This window comes from Lissotriton vulgaris, chromosome 10 (genome assembly GCF_964263255.1).
Source record: "Lissotriton vulgaris chromosome 10, aLisVul1.2, whole genome shotgun sequence".
NCBI classification, from domain to species: Eukaryota; Metazoa; Chordata; class Amphibia; order Caudata; family Salamandridae; genus Lissotriton; species Lissotriton vulgaris.
The window spans coordinates 198,320,499-198,347,989 of record NC_141698.1 but is presented as its reverse complement, the minus strand read 5'-3'; the positions used below and the strand labels follow the sequence as shown (position 1 = coordinate 198,347,989).

Here is a 27,491-nt window from a genome sequence, read left to right as displayed (position 1 = left end):
CTCTATGTGGTCTGGGTCGTGTGTCTAAAAAATACTCCATTGCTTCTAGTCCTTCTTGTTGGGGGATTTGGGTGTAAAGGGAGGTGCCATCAAAGGATACCATCACCTCTTGGTTTCCATCGAATGGAGTACCTTCAACCTTGTTAATGAAGTCCCTGGTGTCTTTAAGGTATGATCTTACTTCAGACAAAAAAGGTTTAAGGAATACATCCACGTATTTCGCAAGTGGTTCCAGCACCGAATCACACCCGGAGACAATCGGTCTTCCGGGTGGTTCAGACAAGTTTTTATGAATTTTTGGTAAAAAATAGATTACCGGAATTCGTGGGCTTTTTTTGTCTAAATATTGAGATTCCTTCATTCCTAGTATCCCCATGTCTCGTCCTTCTGTGATTATAGTCCGAATTTCAGCTGTTATTTGTGGAGTTGGGTCCTCTTTGACCTCTCTATACCACTCGGTATTTTTGATTTGACTATTTGCTTGAGTGATGTATTTCTCTCTGTCCCAGACTACAAGGGCGCCCCCTTTGTCTGCGGGTTTTAACACAATCGATTCGTCGTTGCGTAAAGTATTTAAGGCTGTTTCTTGTTCCCTAGTGATGTTCCTCTTGAGGAACACCTTTTGTTTGCTTAATTGAGTGATGGAGGATAGAACGATCTGTTCAAAGGCTATTATTTCCTTTGGGATTGTATATGTGGGCGGTACAAACGTGGATTTATTGGAGAGATTAGAGGGTTCATTAACTCTAGTGTCATCCCTGTTGTGAAAAAAAGCTTTTAGTCTCAATTTTCGACAAAATTCCAATGCTTCAATTTTTAAATGCGTCAGGTCAGTGTAAGATGTTGGTACGAATTTAAGTCCTAGTTCTAGTACTGATTTTTCATGTACTGTTAGTTCCCTGTTCGAAATGTTTACTATGGAGGTCTGATCTACGATTTGTACTGGGTTCGTCGCGTTCGCATTTCCCATGGTTGGGGCTGTGGTTTGAATCTCACTCTTCCCCTGCCTTCGCCCTTTTCTAAAAAAGGATTTCTTTTTGAAGGTCCCTCCCTTGGATCTGAGTCGTTGGCTGATTCAGAAGATGAGCTTTCAGAAAAGGTTAAAAATCTGTTCTTGGACCTCCCTTGGAACTGGGACAGTGCTCGTCTAGATTCAGCTTGGGTGTAATAATCCTCCTTGAGGTATGGGTAGACTGATTCTATTTTAAAGGATTTTACGTCTTTTTCGAATTTGTTAGACCTGAAGTTGATGGTATTATCTCTGAATGTTGCAATCTCTTTATTGATCTTTTCAAGCAAAGCTTTGGCTTCGTCTACAGTATGATTGTCCTCTATGGCTTTGGTTAAGGCCTCTATCTCTTCCTTTTCTTTATCACAAATCCTCTTAGCTGTTTCGACAGTGTGGACCATGAGGTCTCTACTGCATTTTGTTGCTATATAGCTGAAACCTTTTTTGTATAAAGGGTCCTCCGTGAACACCACCGGCACGTTTTTCACTTGAAGGCCCCAAGGGATGGTGCCTGCCTTGAGGTGTTCAAACAAAAAATGCCCGTGCAGCTCTGTACGTGTGTGTTTTTTGTGTAGTCTCAATAGCTTGTCACTTTCGTTTTGCTGTTGAGCATTTGTACTAAGCTTTATTGCGGAAAAAGGAGAAGGTCCTGCAATTAAATTCTTAATGTGTGCCTCAGAGAAGGAGAGAGTTTCTTCCTCTGACATGTTCCAACGGGTTATATTCTATAACCCGTTGATTTTGTTGCTTGAAGAAAGTTCTAAAACCTTTTTTGTTTGAGAACCCACACAGGCTGGTGCCTGCTCTTACTATATTTTTAAATAGAGGGGTTTTGTCCTACGTGTCCTGGCCGGACAAGTAATATTTGATAAAGAAGAAAGTGCCAGGACTCGATTTTAACAGACCAGAACTGGTTTATTCAGCTGGTGTGTGCCTTCTATTATTTATTTAAAGAAGGTATGCATTTGTCATAAATCATGCATTTCAACAATTTTCAAATTTCACAATATACAGAGGCTGAAAATATCCCTTTTACTGGGGATGCAAGTAAACGCAATGTTTCATACATTTCAATACATTTCAAAACAATATATCAAACAAGAACGAATGAAAAATAATTCATAAACGATTACACTTTCATCATTTTTTTCTTAAAACAGGCATTGAATCCTATACACCAAAACTTGTTCAGGTACATTCGTAATTGTGTCGCAGTGTTGTATGCCTACAGCCAGATGGCCGACGCGTTTCCAAACCCTTCTGTTATTCTAATGGGTTCTTCCTCAGGGCCGGGCTGTGTACCTATGGTGTGAGATTGGGGACATTTAGTATCTCCTATTTTCCTAAATTGTTTGCTTAGCTTCATATATAGGCATGTTGTGCACTTTCATGCACAACATGGCAGGCACCGCGCGGTGTCTGCCATGTTGTGCATGAAAGTGCACAACATGCCTTCTTGGCATTGCGGCGGGCAGTGCTGAGGGCACCGCCCGCTGCAATGCTAAGAATGCAGATGCACTGCGGGTGCATCCTTATATCACCAACGGGACTCCCGCACCAATGGCGGGCAGTCCCAGTTCACGATCCGCCCGCCATCCTAATGACCCCCTATGTGTCTGCCTGAATGCCGGATGTGAGGCGCAGGACCCCTAGGTATAGTGGGCAGGAGAGATCACAAAAAGTGTTGGATAGATATTTGATACAGGGGCCCCACGTTTTCTCGAATTTATGAAGGGTGTGATTTAAGACTGCTGTTATTTTTCCATACCTAACAAGTCCCAAAGCTTGTGCATCCAATCCGTGTGCGTGGGTATAGTGTATGTCCCCCATTTTGATAACAAGGCGTGCTTCCCTCTAGGGGAGCGTAGTGGATACTTGAAGACAATAGTTGCTGTCCCTATCCTTCTTCATATTTTCCTACATAACAAGTCCACATCCGGACCAGTTTTTGAGCCTCCTGATAACAGTGACAACCAGCTGCTAGCATTACATCTACTCTGATTATGTACTACTTTGACCATCCTTTGTGTGGTCTTGGCATTTGACTAAATGTGGCTTTCCTGATGAGGGCGCTCTGTTCCCGAAACACGCTTTGACACCAAAGGTGCTGCGTTGTGTTGCGAAGAAGAGAGAGAGCAGAGCAGCTCTGTTTTTCTGTCTCGCTGCACAGGCACATTTTAGGCTGTCATGCACACCGCACATAACTTTGCTTCATAGTGCAAGGATGCATAACATCACGCTTAGGTTTGTACTGGAAGGGTACCATTCCAGTTCAAAATACTATGCTTAGACATAGTTTAACACTTTCTCAGTTTGCATGTGTGCTGTACAGTACAGCATATGAGCAAAGTTAGAAAATTATGGACAAATAAAAACATTTCCCTAAGTTAAAGCCAGTCTCAAAAAGGCAATTCTTTTTGGCACAAAGCCCTGTCTGCAAATGTACATAAATAGGGCTTTGCATCAAAGTACATGGGTGGTTGTTAGGGAATGTATCATGGTATACCATGGTATCCATGTAGCCCAAATTAGCGCATAGCCCAACTTTGCATTACTTGAGGACTGCTTTCTAGCACAAAAGTATATCCCAATTCTATATTTACGTCAATTTACATCACTTTTGTGATGCAAAACCAGTGCAAAGTTTTATTGAATCTGCCTGTTAAGATATTATTTAGAGCTTGGCAGATATGGGGCATCTGCCAAAAATGTATAGCTTATACTTGAGTATATTCTTAAAAATACCAATATGCGCACTTTAGTGTCAACAGGGTACCCCAAACTCTAAATTACCCTCTTAGCATCTTAAGTTTACAAATTTAAATTATTCAATAGGAACATACCTCAATCCTCCATCAATTTTCACTCCCCCATTTATTATAAATGCATAGCTTTCCCATATTTCAATCGTTTCATCTAGTTGGGCATAGATTGCAAACTTGCAATGTTTAGAACAACAGATATATAATATTGGTAATTGATCAGTGATGTCATCAATAATACCATTTAACATGTCATGAATGATAGAATATGTGAGGTTATACGCAGTGCATTGCAGGACAAAGGTTATAGTTAGTTCACTGAACTAAAATTAGCACATTTATGTGATTTCTGGGATTGATAAATGTTAGTTTTTAACATGTTTCAATACCTAACTATACCATACCTTAAACCTTTATTGTTTTCTGTGAATTTCTGTTTTTTTTAAGTGAAAGGGAAAATCACATTACCATATCTAACTACAATGTCTACCCTCTGGTCTTCCATCTGTTCTCCCGTTGAGTACTCCTGTCCCCTCCGGTTTCCCCTTCGTGGTCAGCTTGTCACCCCTGCCTTTGCTCACTTGTTCTCCATGATCAACTTACTACTCCCACCCCCTTCTTGTCTGCCCGATGTTTTCTTTGTGCTCGCCCCTGCCCTCTGTGGTCTGTTATGTTGCCCCTGCTCATGCCAGCCTGCCCTCCATGGTCAGCATGCTCATGTGGGTGCCCCTGCCCCCTCTCTCCTACCTTCCAAGGTCCATTACGCGTCTTCTGCCTATCATGCCCAGCCCTCCATGTTCAGCTTGCTGCCCCTGCTTTCCTCTCCCTGGCCCTCCATTCTTCATCTTTGTGCCACTGCCCCCTCCTGCTGCCCTGCATGGTCATCTTACTGCTCCTCTCCATGCTGGACTCCCCTATGCGGTCAATTTGCTGGCACTGCCTCAGGCCCTGCTTTTCTGCCCTCCATTCTCTGTGTGCATGCCCCTGCCTCCTCCTGCTGTCCCTCCGTGGTCTGTTGTGCTGCCCTGCCCATGCCGGCCTGCCTTGAATGGCCAGTTTGCAGACCCTGCCACCTCACTCCAGGCCTCTATAGTCAGCTTGCTGCACCTGCCCCCAACCCTCCCGCCTACCCTCTGTTCTCTGTCTGCATGCACCGGCCTCCTCCCTCCTGCCTTCATGGTCCATTGTTCTGGCGTGCCGATGCTGGTGTGCTCTCCATGGTCAGCTTGCTACCTGTGTTCTTCCCCTATCCCCTGCCCTCTGTACTCATGGGCATGCTCCTGCCTCTGCATCCCCCTTTGATCCATTGTGGTTCCCCTGCTCATGCTGGCCTTCCCTCTGTCAACTTGCTGCCCCTGCCTCCCTCCCCTGCCCGCCATTCTCCATGTGCATCCCTCTACCCCATCATGGTCTATTGTGCTACAACTGCCCATGCTAGCCTGCCCTCCGTGCTAGCTTACAGCCTCTGTCTCTGCCCCCTGCCCTCCTTTGTCTGTGTGCATGTCCCTGCACTCTCGCTCCTGCTCTCCACGTTCTTTTAGTGCTGCCACTGCTCCTACCACCCACTTAGACTCATTTTAGCTTTCTAGAGTACTAATTAGACTTTATATTATAAAAGTAACCCCCTCATTTTGTTCCTTTCTAAACCAATACATTAGGTCTCAGTTTTGAATCCATCAAGATGGCTTCATGTTTGCCACACTTCTGTCATAAATGAGGAGTGTTAGTGCTCTAGTTGTTCTTTAGAACTTTTGGCAAGCTGCAGTAGAACACTAGGCAGTTAACTGACAGTCTGCTGTTGGTATTGATAGTTCAGGTTTCAGTCTGCATGTCAGAATATTTTACTGACATGGGTGAGAAGTGCATTTGAAAATTCATTAAAATGTGTCCTCGTTTTAGCTTACTAGAGCACTAACCATAATTTCTCCGCCAAAAGTAACCCACTCATTTTGTTGATTTCTATAGGAAATGGTTTACGTTTTACAGCTTTGAATCCAAAATGATGGCTTCAAGAGTGCCACACTTCTATCATAAATAAAGAATGTTAGAAGTCTAGTTGTTAATTAAACACTATAGGATGCTGTAGTAGAACATTGCAGAATCAACTGACAGGATGCTGTTGGTGTTGGAAGTACATTTTTTACCCAGAATATCAGACTTTATTCTTGCATGGCTTCAGAAGATTGGGTACATTTATAGAAAATGTTCTCTCATTTTAGCTAATGGTGCACCCTTACCCTTTATGAGAACATCATGAGAGAAAACTGTTTTCTTTCAAACATGATTCATCAAATTCCATCAGAGGATCAGTCTTTTTTGTGCAAAATGACCTTAGAACACCTCCTCAGTATGGGAACATCCACAACTGGTTTATATTGTGATTAAAATCTGTTTTCTCCGTTTGTATGTGCTCCTTTTGTGACTCTCAAACCCTGCCCTTCACTACAATACATTTCAATTGGGACATTGACCTAGAGTACTGTAATGGCTGCCACAACTTGTAGTACTTGTGGTGGCCAGCTGCATGCCCCTAGGGGTCAGGGTGTGTGCGCCCTGACTGGTGCTTAATTTGTAAAAGAATAAGTGCTGGGATCCAAAGTTTCACTTAGTAGCCTGTGGCCAGCCCTATTGAAGTGCGGAGTGATGAATTTGAAGGCTACTGTAGTGTCTTGAAAATATGAATAGCTGGACCGTTCTGGTTCCTGGGGAACTCCATAGGAGAATTACGTAATAGTTTGGGTGAGTCTGGGTGTGGTTAAAATGTTCATGATGTAGTGTGTACTGTTGCACTCTGAAGAATAAAGACTTGCACTACAGAGCTCCGTGTGTGGCGTGGTCCTTTGCATGCTATGGGCGGGGTAGGATGCTACAACTCGGACAAGACAGAAGTCCTCATCCTGGGACCACCCCCATCTGCCTGGAACGACTCCTGGTGGCCTACCGCACTGGGCACCGCACCGACACCCACGGACCATGCACGCAACCTGGGATTCCTCTTGAACTCCACGCTCACACAGTCCAAACAAGTCAACGCCATCTCATCCTCATGCTTCAACACCCTCCACATGCTCCGAAAGATATTCAGATGGATCCCCACTGAAACAAGAAAAACCGTCACCCAAGCCCTCGTCACCAGCTGGTTGGACCACGGGAACGCCCACTATGCAGGAACAACAGCAAAACTTCAGAGAAGACTCCAGCGCATACAGAACACCTCCGCTCGCCTCATCCTCGACATCCCTCGCCACAGCCACATATCCGCCCACCTGAGAGACCTGCACTGGCTTCCAGTGAGCAAGAGAATCACGTTCTGGCTCCTCACCCCACACATAAGGCTCTGCACGACATAGGGCCCGACTACCTCAACAGACGCCTCACGTTCTACACTCCATCCCGCCAGCCTCGCCCTCGCCACATCCCACGGATTCGCGGAACCACCACCGGAGGAAGATCGTTCTCCTACCTGGCCGCCAAGTCCTTTAACTCCCTCCCCGTCCAACTTCAACTGACTCAGGACCACCTCACCTTCAGGAGACACCTGGCTGTTCGAGCAGTAGCAGCACCTCCCTCTCCCCAGCGCCTTGAGACCCTCACGGGTGAGTAGCACGCTTTACAAATGCTATGATTGATTGAACTGGTGACAAGATAGCAGCAGCGGCCGCTGAAGGTAAGACCGGTGGGGCAGTGGGCCACGTGAGGGGGGATTTAGAGAGATGACCACAATGGAAAATTAAATAAATAATTAATTTTCCCTCGTGGTCATCTCTTGAAATCCCCCCTCTTCCGGCTCTACCACTCCACCGCTCTTTACTGCAGCAGCGCAGCCGTGGCTGCGAGATAGGGGATCTGTAACCCTCTGAAACAAGAGTGCTCTCCCTGAGAGTTTGCCAAGGTCCAGCATAGAACTTGTGCTCACCACGTGCACCTCAGTCAAAGTGAAGCAGTAGTTGGTTGACGTATGTGGAGTCAAAGTGCCACTCCAGCCAGGACAAGGTTTTTGAAGAAGCAGCAGGTCCTATGGAAAGTTCAGTCACAGTCGACCCAGAAACTGCTGGTAAGGCCGAAAGAAGAAGTGCTGCACCACAACATAACATAGATCCAGCATACAAACAGTATCATAGTGCTAAAGGCGGCAACAACCAAGTCCAGAGAGGTACAGAAGGCCATGACAGCCAGATGCAAAAGTGCACCAAAAGCAGAATCATCCAGGCGCCAAGAAACACTAAAGGCAGTGAACACCAGGTATGATGCAGAAGGTTGAGAATGCTGACGACCAGGCACAGGAGACTAAACAAATACTCACTGCCAAAGATGAAAACGAGGCCATACGACATCAGATCATCCGCAATGACACTGATGCAAGCACGCCACTGCGACTTAGAGATGGTTTGAATGTAGCAGGTCCAAGCGAGCAGCAGACGGCGCCAGAGCGAGCCCTGCCCTCGACAGCAGGAAGTTCAACAGGTGGTTATAATCCCGCTATATTCTTGTAGCCTCCGCTCCCATTTGATACCGGCAAAAAGCAGGATATTAGCACCAGATGAACTGCCTAGATTTAATATTTTGATGAGTTCATCGAAGTGCTAGAAAAAACAAATGAAAAATATATAATGAAATACCTAAAAAACCTTGCAGGTGACGATGTGAAAGAGGCGATAAAGAAAATAACACAAGCTGATGAAACATTTTACCATCAAATTAAGGCAACCAGGGCCGGACTGGCCGTAGAGGGCACCGGGCATTTCCCCGGTGGGCTGGAGGGGTGGGGGCCGGTTTTGTGGCCGCAGGGGGCCGCTTTTCTTACAGGGTGCCGGTTTTGCCGCAGTGCTGCAAAATCGGCCCTCTGTCAAAAAAACGGAAGCAGTGCTTAGTGGCTAACAACCCCCTCCCCTCCGTTCCCAGGACCGGTGGAGAAGCAACCTGCCAGGGCTGGTTGTTGTTCCCAGTCCGGCCCTGAAGGCAACATTAGTAATCAAGTTCAATCCAATGCCAAAAGTTGACTATGGCAGGTACATCATCAACAAAGCCAGACAGCAAACTGGAGAAATGATGGGTGAGCTTGCTGAAAGACTTGAGGCCCTCATCAAGCATTGCATGTTCAATGAATTCAATGATGAAGAAGCTAACTGTCTCAGAGTCATCAATGGTTGCCTTTCTGACTCAATCAGACAACGTATGTTGCATGAGACACTCAGTCTGGAGAGAGTGCTCATGGCTGCGAGAGCAGAAGAACATGAAAAGCGACAAGCTGCTGAAATGGAAGCTGGAGTAGCCCAGAGTGAATCAGCATTCTACATGAACAATAAGCAGACACACAAGGTTGAGAGCTATAAAGTGATGTCTCAGAGGAAAAAGACATTGTGATTCTCCTTTCTGCGCGAAGGTAAATGTCCCGCCATTGGACAAACATGCAAAGAATGCGGTAAAGAGAATCATTTTGAAATGGTTTGCAAACAAAAGAGAAACCAACTACAGCAAATTGAGAAGAGAAAATGGATGCCAGAAAGTTTATGAAACCCTCTAGTCGCTCCCACAAGACCAAGTGGCGACACCAATTGAGGCAAGTTATACTAAACGAGGTCAATCATCATCAAATTAATCTTTCAAAGGTTCTTCAATGTTATTGTCGAGCGACAGTGAAGAAGATGGCTGTGCGATGATGATGTCGACTGGTGAACAGCGTGAGCACATGGGTTTAGTTTAATACAGAGAAGAGTCTAAGTCCAGGCATAACTCCATGTGAAGCAACTTCGTTCCTTTGGACATTGCCCCAAGATCACACTAAGGGGGAATGGTTGTTCCATACCTTTTATCATCCACAGTGGTGGAACGAAATACATAATTTCGACAGAGAAATACAATGAACTGTCCCAGATGCCCCGTCTCTCACCTTCGAAGACAAAGGCATATACCTGGGCTGCCTCCACACTATTGCAAAGTCAAGGAACATTTGTAGCAACCATGCGATACAAGAAGTCAAAAGTACAAGAAATGATTCATGTTCTTCAAGGTACTTTGTAAAGGGCATGTTTACTCAGTTTCAGGGCTGCTGCTGACATGGGCCTGAATTCCATTAACTATAATATAAATGCACATGCAGAGTTAGGGCCTGAATATGAGTTCGGCGGTGCGGCGCAGGGTCCACCATGCCGCAACACCGCCAAACCTGTGGTCAGACCACTCACCAGATTACAAATGTTACTCTTGTCTGGTGGGCTTTTTTTTTACTTTCCAACGGCGGTGCCTCAGAAAATTGGCACCACAATTGAAACTCCAAAAACAGTTCCTGCACAGCATGGAAAGCAAAGTTCATGCCGTGCAGGAACTGGGGTGCATGCACACAAGGGGGGACACATGTTGTCCTCCCCTGTATGCACCCCATGGCCATGAGGCACAGGGGGCCCCATAGGACCCCCTTTGTTTTCTCTCCACCATGGTTTTCATAGAGGAGAAAAAACTTAAAACTGTAGCAGAAAGGAAACTCGTAATATGCTTGGCAGGGCGGGGCAGTCACGCCAAGCATATTGGGACCTCAGGAAAGCCAGGTAGCTGTGGTTGCCTGTCAGCTGCAGCAGGGCAATGGCGGTCTGACTGCCCTGATTGTAATAGGGTGGTCGGAGGACTGCTATCTACCATGGCGCTGAGAGTCTGGCAGTCCGTGGACCGTCAGACTCATTTTAGGTACTAGGTAAGTCGGTTCCCGAGATTGTTTCATGGATAAGGAAAGATTAAAATCATGCAGGTCATAAATGAGGATATAAGTCCTGTTGCTAAATGACATGGTTGAATTGCTTTTCACTTGCAGGAAGCTGTTGAGAAAGAATTGGAAACGTTGTTAAAGCATGATATCATTGAATACTCTACTGATCCGACACCATGGGTTTCACCCATACTGGTAGTGCCCAAAAAGGACAGTGGAGGTGCATGAAGCTAACAAGCTTATTGAGAGAGAACGACACCCAGGTCCACACATTGCAGACATGATTACAAAGAGCTGAATGGTGCCAAAGTCTTTTCTGGCCTTGATCTGAGCAAGAGGTATCTTCTCGAACTTTAGGAAAACTGCAGGTACATTACCACGTTTTTGACCCATATTGGTTTGTTCATATATAAAAGTCTATGTTTTGGGGCGCCGTCAGCTGCAGCACTTTTTCAGCATGTCACTTTTTGCATCAAACATGCTTTTATTTATAATGATGATATATTGGTATTTGGGGGTCACTCGAATGTGGAACATGACAAAGCCCTTATTCTCATTTAATGTCCCAATTACTTTGTCATTGAATGCAGAAATAAGTGTGAGTTTCACAAAACAAAACTAACATTTTTGGGGCATATTTTCTCTGAAAAGGGGATGACACCAGATCCGGCTAAAGTACATGCCTTATAGTCCACTACTCCACCACACGATATGACCATGCTGCGATTCTTCCTTGGCATAGCCAAATACTGTTCCAGATACATTCATGATTTTGCCACAGTCAGTGTCCCTTTGAGAGACTTAAAAAAAAGCTGTGTTTAAGTGGTCAGATGAAGGTGATCAAAGCTTTAAGAAAATCAAATATGCAATTAAGAACGCTACTGAAATGGCCTATTTTGATCCCAAAATTCATACTGAGAATGTAGTAAATGTCAGCCCAGTGGAGTTGGGGTGATCCTTGCCCAGCAGAGTGGGTACGACAACACTCAAAGGCACATTGTGGATTATGTGAGCAGGAGTCTGTCGCAGACCGAACATGCTTACTCGAACCTGAGAATGAAAGTCTAGCTGTAGTGTGGGCTTGTGAACACTTTCATCTCTTTCTATGCGGAAAGCACTTCACCCTTGTAACTGACCACCAGACATTGCTCACCATTCATAGGAATCTGAAGGCCAAGACCTCGCATCGAGAGGCGGGGGTTGCGATTGCAAGACTATGATTGCACTATTTCATGCATAGGCAAGGAAAAGATCAAAATCCTGCTGACTGCTTTTCACGAGTGCCAGTGATGTGTCACAGTACAAAGTCTAAAGAGGCTGAAGCCTATGTTACCTTCATAGCCAAGTCAAGCATGCCTGCAGCTTTTTCAGTGGAACACATTCTTGCTGCTCCGTATATAGATCGAGATCTGTATGTTCTCAAAGACATTATTTCCCAGCAATCCTGGAAGAAAGACATTAGACCTCCTACAGATGACTATGAATGCCAAAAGTTAAAAAATGTGAGCGAGGAACTCTCTGTCACCCAAGAAGGCAATATATTAAAAGGTTCTAGAGTTGTCATTCTAGAGAGTCTGCGACAACAAGTCATTGAACTATCCCTTGAGGCTCATTGTGACATTGTCGCCACCAGGAGAGCTCTTCGTGATAGAGTGTGGTTTACCTGCCTTGATGAAGAGTTGAAAGAGAATTCAAGGCCTATCATTTGTGCAACTGCTTGTCTACCAAAACAATGCAGCATTAATTTGTTATGTCTGACCTCCTAAAGCAGGTGTAGGAGAGGATTGCAGCTAATTTCATTTGACCTCTTAAAATGGACATCGTCTAATAGTAGTTTCGATAAGTATTCGCAATTTCCTCTTGTGGAAGACCTGTCACTAACCGTACATGACAAAGTAATTGGACATTAAATTACATTTTTGCAACATGAGGTGTCCACTACACTCTCAACTCCGACAATGGCCCACCGTTCAACAGCTGAGAGTTTAAAGATTTTCTCACTAACACTCAGAGGAGTACCCTCTCTAGTCACAGGCAAATGGTGTTGTTGAAAGACGAAAGAGAGTAGTTCAGCGTGCTGTGCTAGGAGAAGTGATCTCAAATTGGCTCTATGTTCAGCCTTTCATGCTTATAAATCTACTCCTTAATCCACTACAGGTGACAGCCCTACCACATTGATGTTTGGGAGACCATGGGAACCAATTGCTCCTAGATCGACAGATGAGGAGGAGATACGCACAATGGATTCCTTGCACAAGCCTAGAATGAAGATTTATGCTGATAAATGCCAATGTGCTTGGGACTTTGTTTTCAAGGAAGATTGGTCCTGGTCAAGCAAAAATGGAAACGCAAGCCTGATACTCCGTTTGATGCTGAACCCATGAGGGTTGTGATGAGCAAAGGACATGTGGTGAGCGTTCAATGTCCTGGAAAGTTCATCACAAGAGATTTGTCACACTTCAAGCACCTACCACGATGTTAGTTGGCTCCAGATGTCAGGAGTGAGATCTACCCGCCTGAAAGCCCGGAGAGACCCCCTGCTACGTCTACCTCTGCATCCCCAGTGCCTGAGGCAGGCCCTGCTCCTCCGATTTATCAAACTGACACGACTAGATCTGGAAGACTGGTTCAAGCACCTTGATGATTCATTGAAGAGCTATGATGTATGTATGTAATATTTGTACTTTTTATTTAATGGAGAGGGAGATGTAGGGGGATATTTACAAGAACGTGTGATAAACATCACAAATTTACCTTAACGTAACTTTGCATATCGCAGTTTATCGCAACAAAATAACACTGTCTTAACGTTCAATTCCCAACCCGGCGGCACCATGCGATAGCAGCAGGATAAAGTGCCAAATGACCGCGTAAAAATCAACGCGACGCACAAAAAATGCGAAACATGAATGCCTAAAAATTTGTGATGCCCCAAAACAAGATACAAAAATCATCGACAGGCCTGCAATTCCCAAGCGTCATGCGGGAAAATGCACTATAAAGCAACAACAAAAAACACCAAAACCAAAGCAAACTGCGTAGCACCATGTATGCACCCAGACCTAGTGCAGAGGACAACCTGAACCCCACAAGTCCCACGGAGGACCAGCCAGTAACCCCGTGTTCGGGGTAGGGCAAGGAGAAGAGGAAGAGGAAGACGGGGTTCCGTCCACAGGAAGACCGGATCATCGTCACGGAGGTGACAGAACACTACCAACTACTCTTCATCGCCTCCACTGCGTCATTGGCAACACAAACGGAAATATGGCAGTTCATCATCAACAGTGTCAATGCAGTCGGAGTGTCGAGGAGGTCAATGGAGGAGGTCAAGAGGCGTTGGAATGATGTGCAAAGTCAGACCAAACAGAAACTCACCACCAACAGGAAGAAAGCAAAGGCAACTGGAGGTGGGTGTCCTGTGCCACAGGAGGAGCTGGATGAGCTGGAGGAAATGGTGGCCACAGTCACCAGTGTGTAGATGGTACAAGGATTTGGGGGTCTGAACACAGCTCGATATGACCTGACCCAACAGCAACAGTGTGAGTAACGAACCCAACAGCAATAGTGTGAGTAACTACCAGGGACTGGGGGGACGGGGGGGATGGGCACAGTGGCACACATGCACAAACATGTGTAGCACACTGCACACACACAATGATAGTGGAACATGTCCCTGATACCCGTAACACACTGCAGCACACATACAAACACCAAGTATGGCCCCGTCCACAATGTGCCCAAATGGGCACCCTCCATATCACCAATGCCACAACCCACCCATGCACATGTGCAGAATCCTGAAAAGCAGCGCCTCTCTGAGCCACACTGACTATGCAAGTGAAACTGCATGACCAATAGCATGACTGCAGTCAAAATAATTTACATGGAGCACGATTCGACATTGAGGTGGCCCAGTGTGTATCACATCCTTAAAGGAGCAGGTCAATCTCTGACACATACACGTGCACCTACAACCTATGACGTCCATAACACATCAGCAGACAAACAATGCACAAGACCACAAAATCTGTCCAAGAGCACAAATGACCCAATACGCAAACATCCCGGCCCCCGAAAAGCACACAAGTCAGAGGCACACCACCTCAAAGGGATAAGGGTCCGCGAAATCTGAGCTGCAGGGGCGACTCTCCCACAATGCAAATAAACATATAGTATCCCAACTGGTATTATTTGAAGACAATTAGAAAGGATATGTCATGAACATTATCAGAAAGGAAATAAGGAGACTCTTTCGTTGTTTCAAATGTGCTCATGGCATCATATTTATCTAGAGAAAGGGATGGGCAAGTTACAGTTTGTAGCAGCACTGTAAATAAACAAATAATACAACCCTAATTGTACTTGGTGCTCAAGATGTGCAAGTGACGTACAAGGTGGCGAGGCAAGTGACAATGTGATCAGCATGAACGGCGCATGGTGACTAGTACATAAATAGATACAGTGAGTAAATGAAACAATATGGTTCCAGCTGAATTATGGAGCTTGGTTCTAATTTAGAATGGCTGTAGTTTGGACGAACCACATTGTGTGCTGCGCCTATGATTTCGCTGAGTGGTCGACAGCGTTTTGATCCTCATTAATCGGGATATTCATCAGGACTGGGTTGATGTGCCTACAGTGCTGGAGGAGATTTAATATCCTGGTGATCCGGGGAAAGGAAGTAGAAGTCGTCGATGCGTTTTGCTGGGCCTGAGAGCCAGGTATTTCAGGGCTAATTTCAGAGGTCCCGGCGTGCGGGATCTGGCAGCCGATGCAAGGCGTGATCGGTTGGAGGAGAAACAATCTCACTGAGTAGAAGTAGACGGGTCTGTGTCCAAGTAAATCGAGCGCAAACATCCCAGGCCCTGAAAAGCACACAAGTCAAAGGCACACCACCTCAAAGGGATAAGGGTCCGCAAAATCTGAGCTGGAGGGACGACTCTCCCACAATGCAGCATAAACACATAGCAATCACAGCACATCAACATTGACGGCAATGTGGTACAAAGTGCAACACCTACACTATAGGACAGAGGACACAACAGGTTCCGCTTGTGCGTAGTAACTGGCCACTCACATCTGCCATTGCATGACACTGTGCGATGATAATGTACGATCACTCATCCGTCATGTAATCGAAATTTCCACTGTCTGCCATCAAATAGCCAGCTCCTCCAAAACAGTCACAATGTACATTGTCATGCAGTCTGTATGTAAACATCTACAAAGCATCAACATACATAGGACACTCAGTTAACCTGCATCTCCCCTTTACATTGCAGAGGGACAATCAACACCTACTGCAGAGCAGACCACAAATCTCATCAGTGATGATGAAGAGGACAACCTGCACATATGCTCAGACACCCACCAATGGCTAATGGACAGCCTCCGCACCCCAACCCCAGGAGCAGGGCAGCCCAGCTGCCTTGAGGTGACCCCACCCCCTGCACAGACCACACAGCAGGAAACACACACCACCACGGCTCTCTCCCAGGATCCCCAACCAATACATGGAATTCCGACGCCTTGTGTTGTGTTGCCAGGAGGAGATGGTGGATCAGCTCCGGGTGGGTTTCGAGCTTGTGGCAGCCAAACTCAATGCCATACGTGGGAGTCTGAGTCCCATCAGGGACCACTTATAGTCCCTAACGAACCCCCACTTTCCACACCATGTTCCCCGACAATCCTCGGCTGACCACGCTGGGGCCTTTACTCTGATACAAGAACTGTCTAATCAGACAGGCACCAACGAAGACAGCACAGAGTTGGCACTAATGCGCAGGACAATGGAGAACATGGAGCCGATGCTGGCAGGAAGTATGGCTGCCATGGCTGAACACCAGCGAGATGTAGCTGGGATCTTCCATGCCTTGTAGTTCCGCATCTTGCCATTGCTGCCACTGAGCCTGTCCCAGACAACTGCAGCGGGAACTTCAACACACACATCTCAGACCCTTCATGTGTCAGTAGCACACAGTGATGCAGCCCAATCACCTTCGCATCCTGATGTGTCACTGGCACACAGTGATGCAGCCGAATCATCTTCGCACCCAGATCTGTCAGTGGCACACAGTGATGCAGCTATAACACCACCACACACACCTGACACACCGGACACAGAAGATGTATCAGAGAAGTAAGATGTGGATGGTAATGACTGTGTGAGGAAGGAGGTAGTAGCATCCATCCCCGCCATATGGCCTGTCACACTCTGACACAGAGTGCTCAGCCCTATGCATCATGCCCTGGGACAATACCTCCCACTGTCCCTCGGAACACTCTGTGACATTCACCTGGACCCCAACATGGACTGCCATATCTTCACTGGTTACCAATTCCACAGCAATCCGGCTGCGGACTGCACTCTCCCTCTTCCAAATCACTTTTCCTTTCCCGAAGGACTCTGGTTGGCCCACCGCTGGGCTACCATGTAATGTGGGCTTGCAGGACCGGTCCTAGAACTTCTGGGGCCCCAGGCAAAAGGGAAGATGCGAGGCCCCTCTAATTTGCATGTAAAATCCAGTTGTGGCCAGCATGATTCGCGGGTGGGAGGTCTCGCAGGGGTTTGCGCTGGGGGGTAATTTAAACATAAAATAAACGTACTTTCCCAGGTCTCGCGTCATCTCTAGTCCTGACCTGCTCTCTTTCTTTCCTGCCTCTGGCAGGAACAAGAAGCAGGCAGCCTTCCTCCCCAAAGCCAATCACAACGCTGCAATGGCAGCATTGTGATTGGTTGGGACGCCGACCAGCCAGGCGCCTATAGGGAGGCTATTTTCTCCATGTAGGGTGCATTGGTGCCTACATGGATAAAGGCCAGAATGTGCATGACTGGTTAGGTCGGTCACGGAAGGCCGATCAAACAGTCAGGGCCCTTAGCAGGGGGCAAGGTACTCCTCCCCTGCCCTAAAGCAGACCCGCCCGCCCCCAACCAAACACTTCAGCTTTCTCGCAGTGCGAGTAGCAGAAAAATAAAATGGTAGTTTTAATATTTTGTGTTTCTGCTTCTCACACTGCGAGAAAGCAATGGGGCAACGCTCCTCCGCCCTAGTGGAGTAACCGCCCTTGGTAACATCACAAGAAGTGACATCACAGAAAGTGACATCGCAGGACTATTGATCTTATTTGGCATCCCTGAAGAGACCTAACATGGATATCAGTAACATGGATAAAAAGATAAATATACAAATGAAATAAGTCCATATATTTTAAAACTGTATTAAACAGATTACATTTGTCACATTGGATGGAAAAGCTAGGTGCAGATCTCACAAAGATGTATATTATTTACTCCTCCTTAACTGATTGTTTCCAGATGAGTGCATGATACAATTTCCAGTTCTGCCTCATAAAGGGGGGAGATCCTGTGAGATAATGAGGGGCGGGATCATTCAAAATATAAAATGACACAAGAGAAAACCTCTCAGACCATGGATATAATTGCAAATTTCAAAAAGCTCCCTTATCTTTCCGTGCCCTTACTGTGCTACCTTAGAATGACATTAATACTTCGTAATTTGTATTAACATAAATCCTCTCTCTCACCAGTATCCCACACACACATGCTAAGAGACGTAGGACAATCTTTTTTGTGTGCAGGCTCTTTACTCGCCAGAATTATGTTAAGTGTAAAACACAACACATATAGTAAAAAACATAAGGCCCAAGGGAGAGAATGACATTTGGACATCGCAGAACAGGATCATGGCTGCAAGGTGTAGGAGAGCAGGCCAGCCGTCGTGCAAGCAAGGCAAATTGTGACTCCCCACTACCCTCTGGTCACTGACTGAGCAGTAAAATACAGCCATAATCTGGGTGCATTGGACACATAACCCCACAAGACCATGGTCCCATTGCACTTTCTACACTATCGATAGCTATGCCCTTCAGATGTCGCTTCTTCCCCTAAGCATGGAATTCATGAATCTGTGCTGCCTCTAGGCATTGGACGATGTCAGTGAGGCCTAGGGGAGGGTGGGTCTTCCGTGAGCTGCACAGCAGTACTGGATCATGGCTGTGCGGTGCAAGGGAGAAGGAACCAGTGACATAGTAATGTTGCCATGGACTGTGATGCAAGAAAGAGCCTTGGTGCCACTGCCTCTGCTGCACTATTGTTAGCTACACCTCCTGAGAGAGGACCCATGGGCCTCATAGCCATGTTCCAGTGCTGCTTATCTCATAGGAGGGTGCCTCCTCTTGTGAGTGTCGAACCATGGCTGTGATCCCATGGGAGGGAGGGCCTCTATCAGGCCTCACAGCTCTGTAAAATGGCTGTGAGGCCCATGAAAGAGAGGGCTGTAGCACACCAGTAATGCCATGGTGCAAAGTGAAAGCATCTCTCACCCTCGTTCACTGGCTGCACAGTGCAGTAAAGCATAATATGGGAACATTGAGCTCTTAGTATGCCTGAGCCTAGTGCCATGCCACCCGCTGCACTACCGATTGCTATTCCTCTGTTAGAGACACATACAAACGGCCAGGGTGCAGCACTGTGAGAAAAATGTAATTGGACCCAGGGGTGGGAGCCCACACAATGTGCGCCCCTCTCCTGTGCCTCTCAGACATGGTGTAGCATTGAGAGGATTAGGATAGACCCATAGGCCTATCAGCACTGAACCATGGCTATGAAGCCCAGGGGAGAGGGGCCCTCTGCAAGGCCTTTCAGTGCTACACCATGGCTTCAAGATGTGGACCCTACCACCATGAGTCTGAGCTGTAAGGCCAGGGGAGGGTGGTTTCATCCCCTTGCATGCACAAAGTTACGGGCCTAAACGCAAACTACAACAAATGGCCAAAAAAAGGCTTAGAACAGGGTAAAGGCCTAGCAGCAAAGGGAGTTAAGGACCTTGTACCCCCCAACAAATCACATTAGCCAGTGCTTGAACATGGGTCCAAGCTCTAGCCGAAGAATTTGTACTGGGATAGCAGAGCTTAGGCTACAAACTTTCGTAAAATCTTCCCTTTGTATACATTTCAAAGCATAACTTGGGGTAGGCAACATTTTTATTTTATATTTTTGCATCCGATGTTTAAAGTGTTTTTCTCTCCATAGACTTGTTAAAAGACAAAAAATTGTAAAACGTAGCCTATGGCTTAAACTACTAGAAACGGTACTGCCCAAATAGACATAATTTTTCACAATCAAGTTTTTAGTAACTACTAATTAAAAGGTAACTTTTTCTCCCCTCAAAGCTTTGGGGATGCGTAACATTCATGCACGACTGAAATGAGTAGTAGAACACTATGAACTCCCCACCAGTGGAGCCTGCCAAACATTTGCAAAACACTTAACATTTTTAACTGACCTGACACACAGCCTCTGGACTAAGAGAGCTCTTGGAACACAGAGATTGAAAGCTATTTGCATCTAAATTACAGAAGGTGCTCCTGACCCTGCATGGTGCATGCCCCCCTCGTGTGCTACCACGCCTTCCTTTCTGCCACTGACCAGCCTCTCTTTTCAGCTTATCAGCATCTGAAAGAGTGAGAGTTGCTTGTCTTTATAAATCGTTAAAACTGTCAGGCCCCAAAATGCTTGCTAATTGCCACTGGAGTGGGAAGTGGGCGGCATCCCCAATTACAGATCAAACCTGCAAATGCAGACAAGCCTGGCTCTACATGTTGGCTGCACGGCCTAGGGGAAAAGATGCCCCCTCCCTGGGGGTTAACAGCCATTGCCCATTGCTGCGAGGCACAGGGGAGCGGGGCCTCTTCCCCTATTCCTACACATGCCTGCAAAGCCCAGGGGAGAGGCAGCCCTTCCCTGGACCACGCAGTCCTCACCAAATGTGCGAGGCCGGTGGGGAAACACTTTTACGAGGGCCCCTGTTGATGGGCTGAGCTCGGGGCCCTGGGCAGCCACCCATGCTGCCCATGCCTAGACCCGGCCCTGTGGGCTTGGCATGGCCGTGTACAGCTCCAGCTCCGGCATTCACCAGAATGTGAATAAAACATTCGAAATCACACAGATGTGTCATGTCTATGGATGGATGTAGGTACACCCTGGTAAATGAAATCAATGTGCATGTTTGACCCTGAGCCACATGGCCAATTTGATGACTGTACAGGTGTGGCCTAGCTGTGGCCTCATTGCACTTGAACAACAATCTCGCAACCCCCCAACGTAGGCACACGTCCATGTATTAAATAGGACTGTGTGTAGAAATGACAAAATCGGTAGCAGGCCAGAAGTGGTGTCCTCCATCATATGTGACAACAGAACGTCACTTCGCATACCTACTCACACACATCTGTGTGGACACAGTCTGTTTTGATGTATAACATTGCTCTACTTAGCCAGAAGTTGGACACCATACTCGCATTGCTGAAGACATGAAAGTGCACAGGTCTGCCAGCAACTATCCCAAACACAATGTCTGGCTCACAGAGGTGGAGCAGTCAAAAGGGACCCACCCCCATTGCACCCGCGTCAGTCAGTCCCTCCCTGTGTACAGACAATGCTCATTGAGGCATACGATTTGTCATTCTAATCAACACTCATCACAGTTGGACACTAGTGAAGTTGCCTAGACTTTATTAGCATGTGCGCATCAGTACGGGCAAGGCAAGGGCAACAACATGCGGGGGAATGCTTAAGACACTTACACGCAGCATGGGAACATGTCAAGGTGCAAGAAATGGGGAGGCAAACATGTACACAAATCATTACAGATGGCAATGTGCTCAGCCCACCTTGCCTTGCTGGGCGAGTCATGTGATGTTTGGCGTCTGCTCATTGCCCCGTGTCAGGGACATGACTCACAGCCCATGGGATCGGCATAGTGCTGTACCAACGGACTGCGCTGACTGCTCTGCTGACAGTGATCAGGTGAAAAGGGTCTTACAAGGTCACATTTTGTACTACATTGCCATGTGTGTACTCTCACCCCAGCGGTATGTCTGAATTAGGAACGTTGCCAAATGACGCTGTGCTGCTCCGCCCATGGGACTGCATCACCTTGCACAGGTGTGTGTACACACGCGTAGTTCCACGCACATGCATTCTGAGTCCAGACGAAGGCAGACATGCCCACTGTTGTGGTGGGATATGTGAGCATTCCCCAAGATGCAACAAGGTGTGGGGACCTGTGCTGCTGGTGACAATCAGATGTGGCTGCAGGAACGTAGTTACTCGTCCATGAATGCGAGCGCAGCTTCATGCGCAATCTGCTCCAAGAGAACGTGGTTGTCAAGTTCAAGGAACACTAGGGAGAGCCAATCCATTAATTGGTCCAGGCAGATGTGCTCAGTTCACGCTGTTTCACCAATCCGCAACACAGACCAATAGAGGAGCGCCTCGACATGGTCACTGCACACGAGGAGTTGTGCAATCTCCCATGCACAACTGCCAGCACGTACGCCAAAGATCAAGGCATCCCATGCATGGGTATCCCGTGACAATCCTCTTCGTGGGCCAACTGGGGGACGCACTGTCAAGTCATATTCCAATTCTGCTACCGTTGCGTTGGATATGCAGACCTCCATGGGCCACTCGAATGTGCTTGATCAACAGTGGAACCAGGGCTCGACGCAGGTGACGTCGGCAAGACGGAATCTCAGACGGAAACTGATTTGCAATAATGCCATTGGCAGTGATCCCAACAGATGAAAAATGTGTGCACGGTACAGTTCCACATGACAGAGGTTGTGCATGTGCCCAGGATTGCCTGCCATTGGGTGTGTTTGTCTTGTAGCACTGGCAATCCTCAGACCGGCGGCAGTTCGGTGGTCGATATGCCACAGCTCTGGGCAATGAGTCGTATGTGTGTGCAACGTGTGGAAGTATGGGTTGTTTTCAACCAATGTGTCAAGGGCATCCCTTGCAGGTGTAGCTAGAGCAGGGACAAGTGTGTGTGGGGTGTGGACACGTTGGTCTTTTTTTTTAGCGCAGGTTGAGGTGTGGGAGTCGTCGGAGGCCAGTATGGTATCTCACGCAGGGTGTGCCAGTCGCATTCAGGACCAAGGTCAGAGGTTTCGTTGTCCTTCTACCTTGTGTATTGAGACAAAGGAGATTTCATACCTAACTTTAGTCTGACTGCTGCTTGCATTTCTTAAATGTGATGTGGCCTTCGCGCTGACGTTGAGGCCAGGCCTTAGATTTGGGGTGCACCAATTGCGTAACACACGCAGCAGTTGGCATGTATGTGTGAGCCAAGGGCCTGATTGGCCTTGTGCTCCTTGTTCAGTCTCTTTCTTTCTCTCTCTCTGTCCTTTGATGAGTGCCTGGCACACTTTCTTATCTTGGATATTATCTTGCAGACTGTGACTCAAAGATTGTCCAGGGATGCCCCACCATGACCCTACCAAATAGTTGTTTGGAGACATATTTTTATGTGATATTTTGTTTGGACTTTCAATGGTGAATGAATGCATCAGATTTTCTGTACTCACATGTATGTTGATTGTTGTAAAGGTGCGACATCAGGCGAATGCTTTTGTTCATGATTTTGTGATGTTGATGTTCAATATCTTGGTCCGGGGAGGTGGGGGGTGCCCGGGGTAGGGCCCAAGGTGGGTGAGGGTGGTGGCGGTTGGTGTTGTGGCCCTTTTGGGTGTCTGGACTGCATGATCAGTGGCTCCATGGCATCTGTTGTTCCTCAGGTGTGGCTCTGGGCTGGGCTCCCTTTTCTCGTGCAGGCTGTCGCCCGACTTTATCCCAGGTCAGAGCAGGTGTTAATTTCTTGCTGCTAACGTGCCTTATCGCATGTTTTGTGATCTTTTCGCTGATCTGGCTGGTCATTGAGAATGTTGCGGATTGGTGTTGTTACGGCTTTTGGCACGGGAACGCTTACTCTGCATCTCATTAGCTACAGTTGCCGGGGCCATCTGTGGCGATGTTTTTTGCGGCTGCTATTGCAGGTAAACTGGTGATAAGGGCTGTTAGCACCAGTTGTGAATGGGGAGATACATTTATCACAACTTTGGCTGTGAAAAAGTGCCAATAACTCAGCAATAGTTCCTTGAGAATATGCCCTGTAGTGTCTTGTAAATATGAATATCCAGTGGCGCTCCACCGTTAAGGTGGAGAAGCATTGCCCCACGGTTTTTTTTCAGCAGTATAAGAAAAAAATAAAATAATAATACATTTGCGAGGCAGCTGTGCGAGGAGGGGAGGGGCGGGGCTGGCTAATAGAGCAGCCGAGGAGTGGTTTGCCACTACTTACAATTGCGCAATGACTGTTTGGCCGATGGAGAGACGTGACCAGGAGGAGCGGCAAGGAGGATGCGGCAAGTGGGTAAGTTAAATAAAAAAAATTATTTAACCTCACCCCCAAACCCCCCGCCGCCACCCCTCCACCCCGATGGGTGCTGGCCACTGCTGTGGATAACGGGACCCTTATGTCCCTGATGGACTCGGTAGGAGAATGACGTAATTGTTTGGGTGTGTCTGGGTGAGGTTATTAAAGTTCATGATGCAGTGTGTATGGTTAATGGTTGCATTGTGAAGAATAAAGGCGTGCACTAGAGCTCAGTGTGTTGCGTGGTCATTTGCATGCTGCCTGACGCTGGGGAAGACTTTACTACATTGTATTGGATCCACCCAATGGGTCTTTAATTCTCCTCCAGACATTCTCTGCCTCTTCATTTCACACTTGTAGGTTCTTTTTCATGGCAGCTTTCTCCCTTTATCACTATATTTACGTATTTCTTTTCTGTCTTTCGTCTCCTCTTTCGTAATCCCTTGTGTGTTTGTTTCTCTCTTGCTGTGGATTGAACTGTGCCGAGAAATAAGTGCCGTCTCCAAAAATAAGGTCCGGTGGGCCCCACCCGCATCTGCGGATCAAATTAAGCCCTGCATAAATCCCACTGCATTAAAGCCACAATTTCTGTGGGCCCCCTCCGGCACTGGCAGGTCCCTGGCCAGAGAGCTTCAGGCTGGGTCCGGAGCGTGGGGCCCAGCATGTATGTTTAATTCATTCGTGTAACAGGAGAGACGTAATTTGCACAACTTTACTGATGGGATTTTTTTTGGGGGGGGAGATTTATATAGCGGGAACTCGACCCGAAGGTATTGGAGCACTCTACATGAGCACCAGTTAAGTTACAGATGGACACATTCGTTTTTTTTGGTAGGCGCTGAGAGATTAAGTGATTTACCTGAAATCACAGGATTTTGAGCCAACACCGATCCTGGGGGCATATTATCAACAAATAGCAATATTTATCGCTATGTAGGCTTAGCGGTAAAAATTTTTATTGCCGCACATCAATGGATTTTATCGCTGAGATAACGTGCTATTAGCACTGTTTATCTCAAAAGCGATGAAATTCCAGGCGATAGCGGCAAAATCCGTGAATATCTCTGTGAATACAGCGATATTCACGCATTATTGCTAACAGGGTCTTAGCCATTATATCCACCTCCCATTGGATAAAATGGCTAAAAACTGGTCTGAGCAGGCGTTAGTTTTTGGAGATATTGGCGCTTAGCGCGAATGTTTCCAACGCTATGCCTGTGTTGGTAATAGGCGATAGCGAGGTTAGCGACTGCTTTCAGTCGCTAACAGGTTGGGAACGCCCACTTTGCAGGTCATTAGCGATAAATATCGCTGACATGCAAAGCGGACCCCAAACCGCTCGCTATCGCCTACAAGCTGTCGCTAACTGCTGTTAGCGACAGCTTTCTAATAGGGTGATAGAATTATCGACGGTTAGCGGCCGAAAACGGTCGCCAAAGTGTCAATAATTTCCCATTGCCACCCTTGATAATATGCCCCTGGTTCCCCAGCTCCAAAGTCGGCAGCTCTAACCATGAGACCACATCCTCCAGACAAAGTAGAAATGCCCATTTCGTTCATATATTGGTAAACACGCGAGTTTAACCTATTTCTGAAAAATCTCAATAGAGTCAGAAAATGAAAGGGAAGGAGACGGTAGCGAGTTCCACCAGATCACACAATTTGTTAAAGTAGGGAAGCTGGGATTTGGAACCCACCACATCCCCTTTGACAGAAGTCACCAACAGACAACCCCTCCTGGTAAAGCTAAGAGGTCTTTCGAATGAATACTTCGCCAATTAAAGTTCTCTTCACAGCCAGTGTCCTGAGCGTTAGTTTCCAAGCTGCACCTGCGGTTTTGGCACAACAAAAACTAAAAAAAACAAATTGAATGGGTTTGCTAAGGTCCTTGCTTGCTCCAATGCAGGCGATGATTACGAAAACCACGTATCTTTGCTAATGATCTTCACTGAACGAGTTTAAACATTAATTTTCACCACCTAAAAAAGGCCACCTTTGCTCCAACCTTCTTAGACCAGGATAGGGGTCAGGATGGCAGACTTCGGAGAGGTCTTGGAAGCTGCTGGCGAATTTGGGCGCTTTCAGAAGCAGATAGTCGGGATGCTGTGTATCCCATATGGCCTCCTTGCCCTTCCCATATTTGCGCAGGTGTTCATGGGAATCTCCGTGCCCCACCACTGCAACACAGACTGGATCCTCGCCATTAACCCAAACCTGACCACCGAGCAGCAGCTGAACCTCACCATTCCCAGAGACGCGCGCGGGTCTTACGAGGAATGCTCCATGTACACTCCTGTGGACTGGGATATTGACTCCATCCTCGAGTACGGCCTCAATGCCACTCAAAGGTGCCAACATGGATGGGTTTATGACACAACAGAACATAAATCAACTCTGATCACTGAGGTTTGTGGTGCTAGAGTATATACACTGTCTTTACGATTTTATAGATGAGCACGTGTACTGGGGTTATACGAATATATTTAACTGCTGACACCTTTCTGTACTTCTATCGTCGAACCTGGATTGTTTATCGTTCGAATGTATTTAAGCTCTTCCTTGCGCCTCGGCAACTTTGTATTATATATGGCCAACCAGCACTCGCAGCCTGCTCTGCGTCTATTCCAACCGCACATATACAAGTTTATACATGATCTTAAGGTAACAGTTATATGGTATTGCCCCCATCATCCCCGCATCAACCCTCGCATGACTAAAGTACAAGATTGACTCTGGAACCCTTATATTCATTTTTCCTTATTACTTGATTACGTATTTATTTGTCTAATTATGTTTTACTTATGTAAATGTTTTTACTTAAATGCTTATTCATGTTTCCCCTTTAAACTAAAAAAAAAGAAATTAAAAATAAAGAAATAAAAATAAAAAAATGAGCAAGTGCACGGCATGGTATATGTTTTGGGTATAGGACAGAGAAGGAAGGGTTCTGGATCAACCAAATGGCGTCTCTCCAGTGTTGTAACGTAAAATAATGGAGCCCCCCTTCAGACTGGGAAGGAAGGGGGCCGGGAGTCTCCCATACCCCACAGACATCCATCTGCCTTAGGCAAAATGAGGCCACGTGAAGCGTTTGGGGCCTGGACGGGCTGTGCCCCCACCCCACAGCAGGGGCATCAGTTACATACACCCCTCTGTGCCTCTATAATCTGACTGTTCCTTATACCCCTTTCCATAGCTGCTTAGAAACAGGTCGACATGTCTTTGAAGGCAAAATCTTGGATCTCTTTGTAGTGGCACTCTCAGGTAAAGGTATCCAAAATGCCTTAAATAGTTAGATGTACCGAGACCTGACAGTCGAAGAGGGCTTTCGGCCCTGGTTTCATTTTCCGAGCACTCTTCCTTCTGGAGGCCGCACAGTTTTTAGTTCTTCTCCTCACTAGTCCACCAGCAACAATTCCCAGAACCTGTATAACTGCGGCCTAAATATTCTGCTTATAATACCTGAAAAATGCTTCTTAGAGTCCAGTTGTGCCACTACCACTTGTCAGCAATAGATGAACAACGATACAGCTACTGTACCAAGCTATTACTGTTTGAGTTGTGTTGTCACACTGTCGCAGGGAAGCCAGCAGATAGTGGGAAAGGAGAAGCACTGATATTAAACAGCTGCTAAACCAACAAGTATTGGAAAAGCCAAAAGGTCTCGCCTATGCAAGAGCGATAGGCTTTGCCAATGTGTTTTAGCCATGTTGTACACCAGCGTGGTTGCTGTTCAACATGGCTAAAGGTTAGTGACATAGAGGGGCGTGGAATGGCATGGA

General features: G+C 46.7%; 1 protein-coding gene across 2 annotated transcripts in view; it reads left to right on the top strand.

The window, feature by feature from the left end:
- Positions 1 to 27,491, top strand: part of LOC147684976 (solute carrier family 22 member 13-like) — a 334,900-nt gene that overhangs the window by 44,319 nt on the left and 263,090 nt on the right. Inside the window, exon 1 of one of the 2 annotated variants that reach the window (XM_086940875.1) lies at positions 25,741 to 26,115. The exons of the other annotated variant lie outside the window; for it this stretch is intronic. Within the exon in view, the coding sequence (XP_086797001.1) occupies positions 25,741 to 26,115 (375 nt within the window). Of the gene's footprint in view, positions 1 to 25,740; positions 26,116 to 27,491 lie in introns of those variants that run through there. 2 annotated transcript variants of the gene reach the window in all.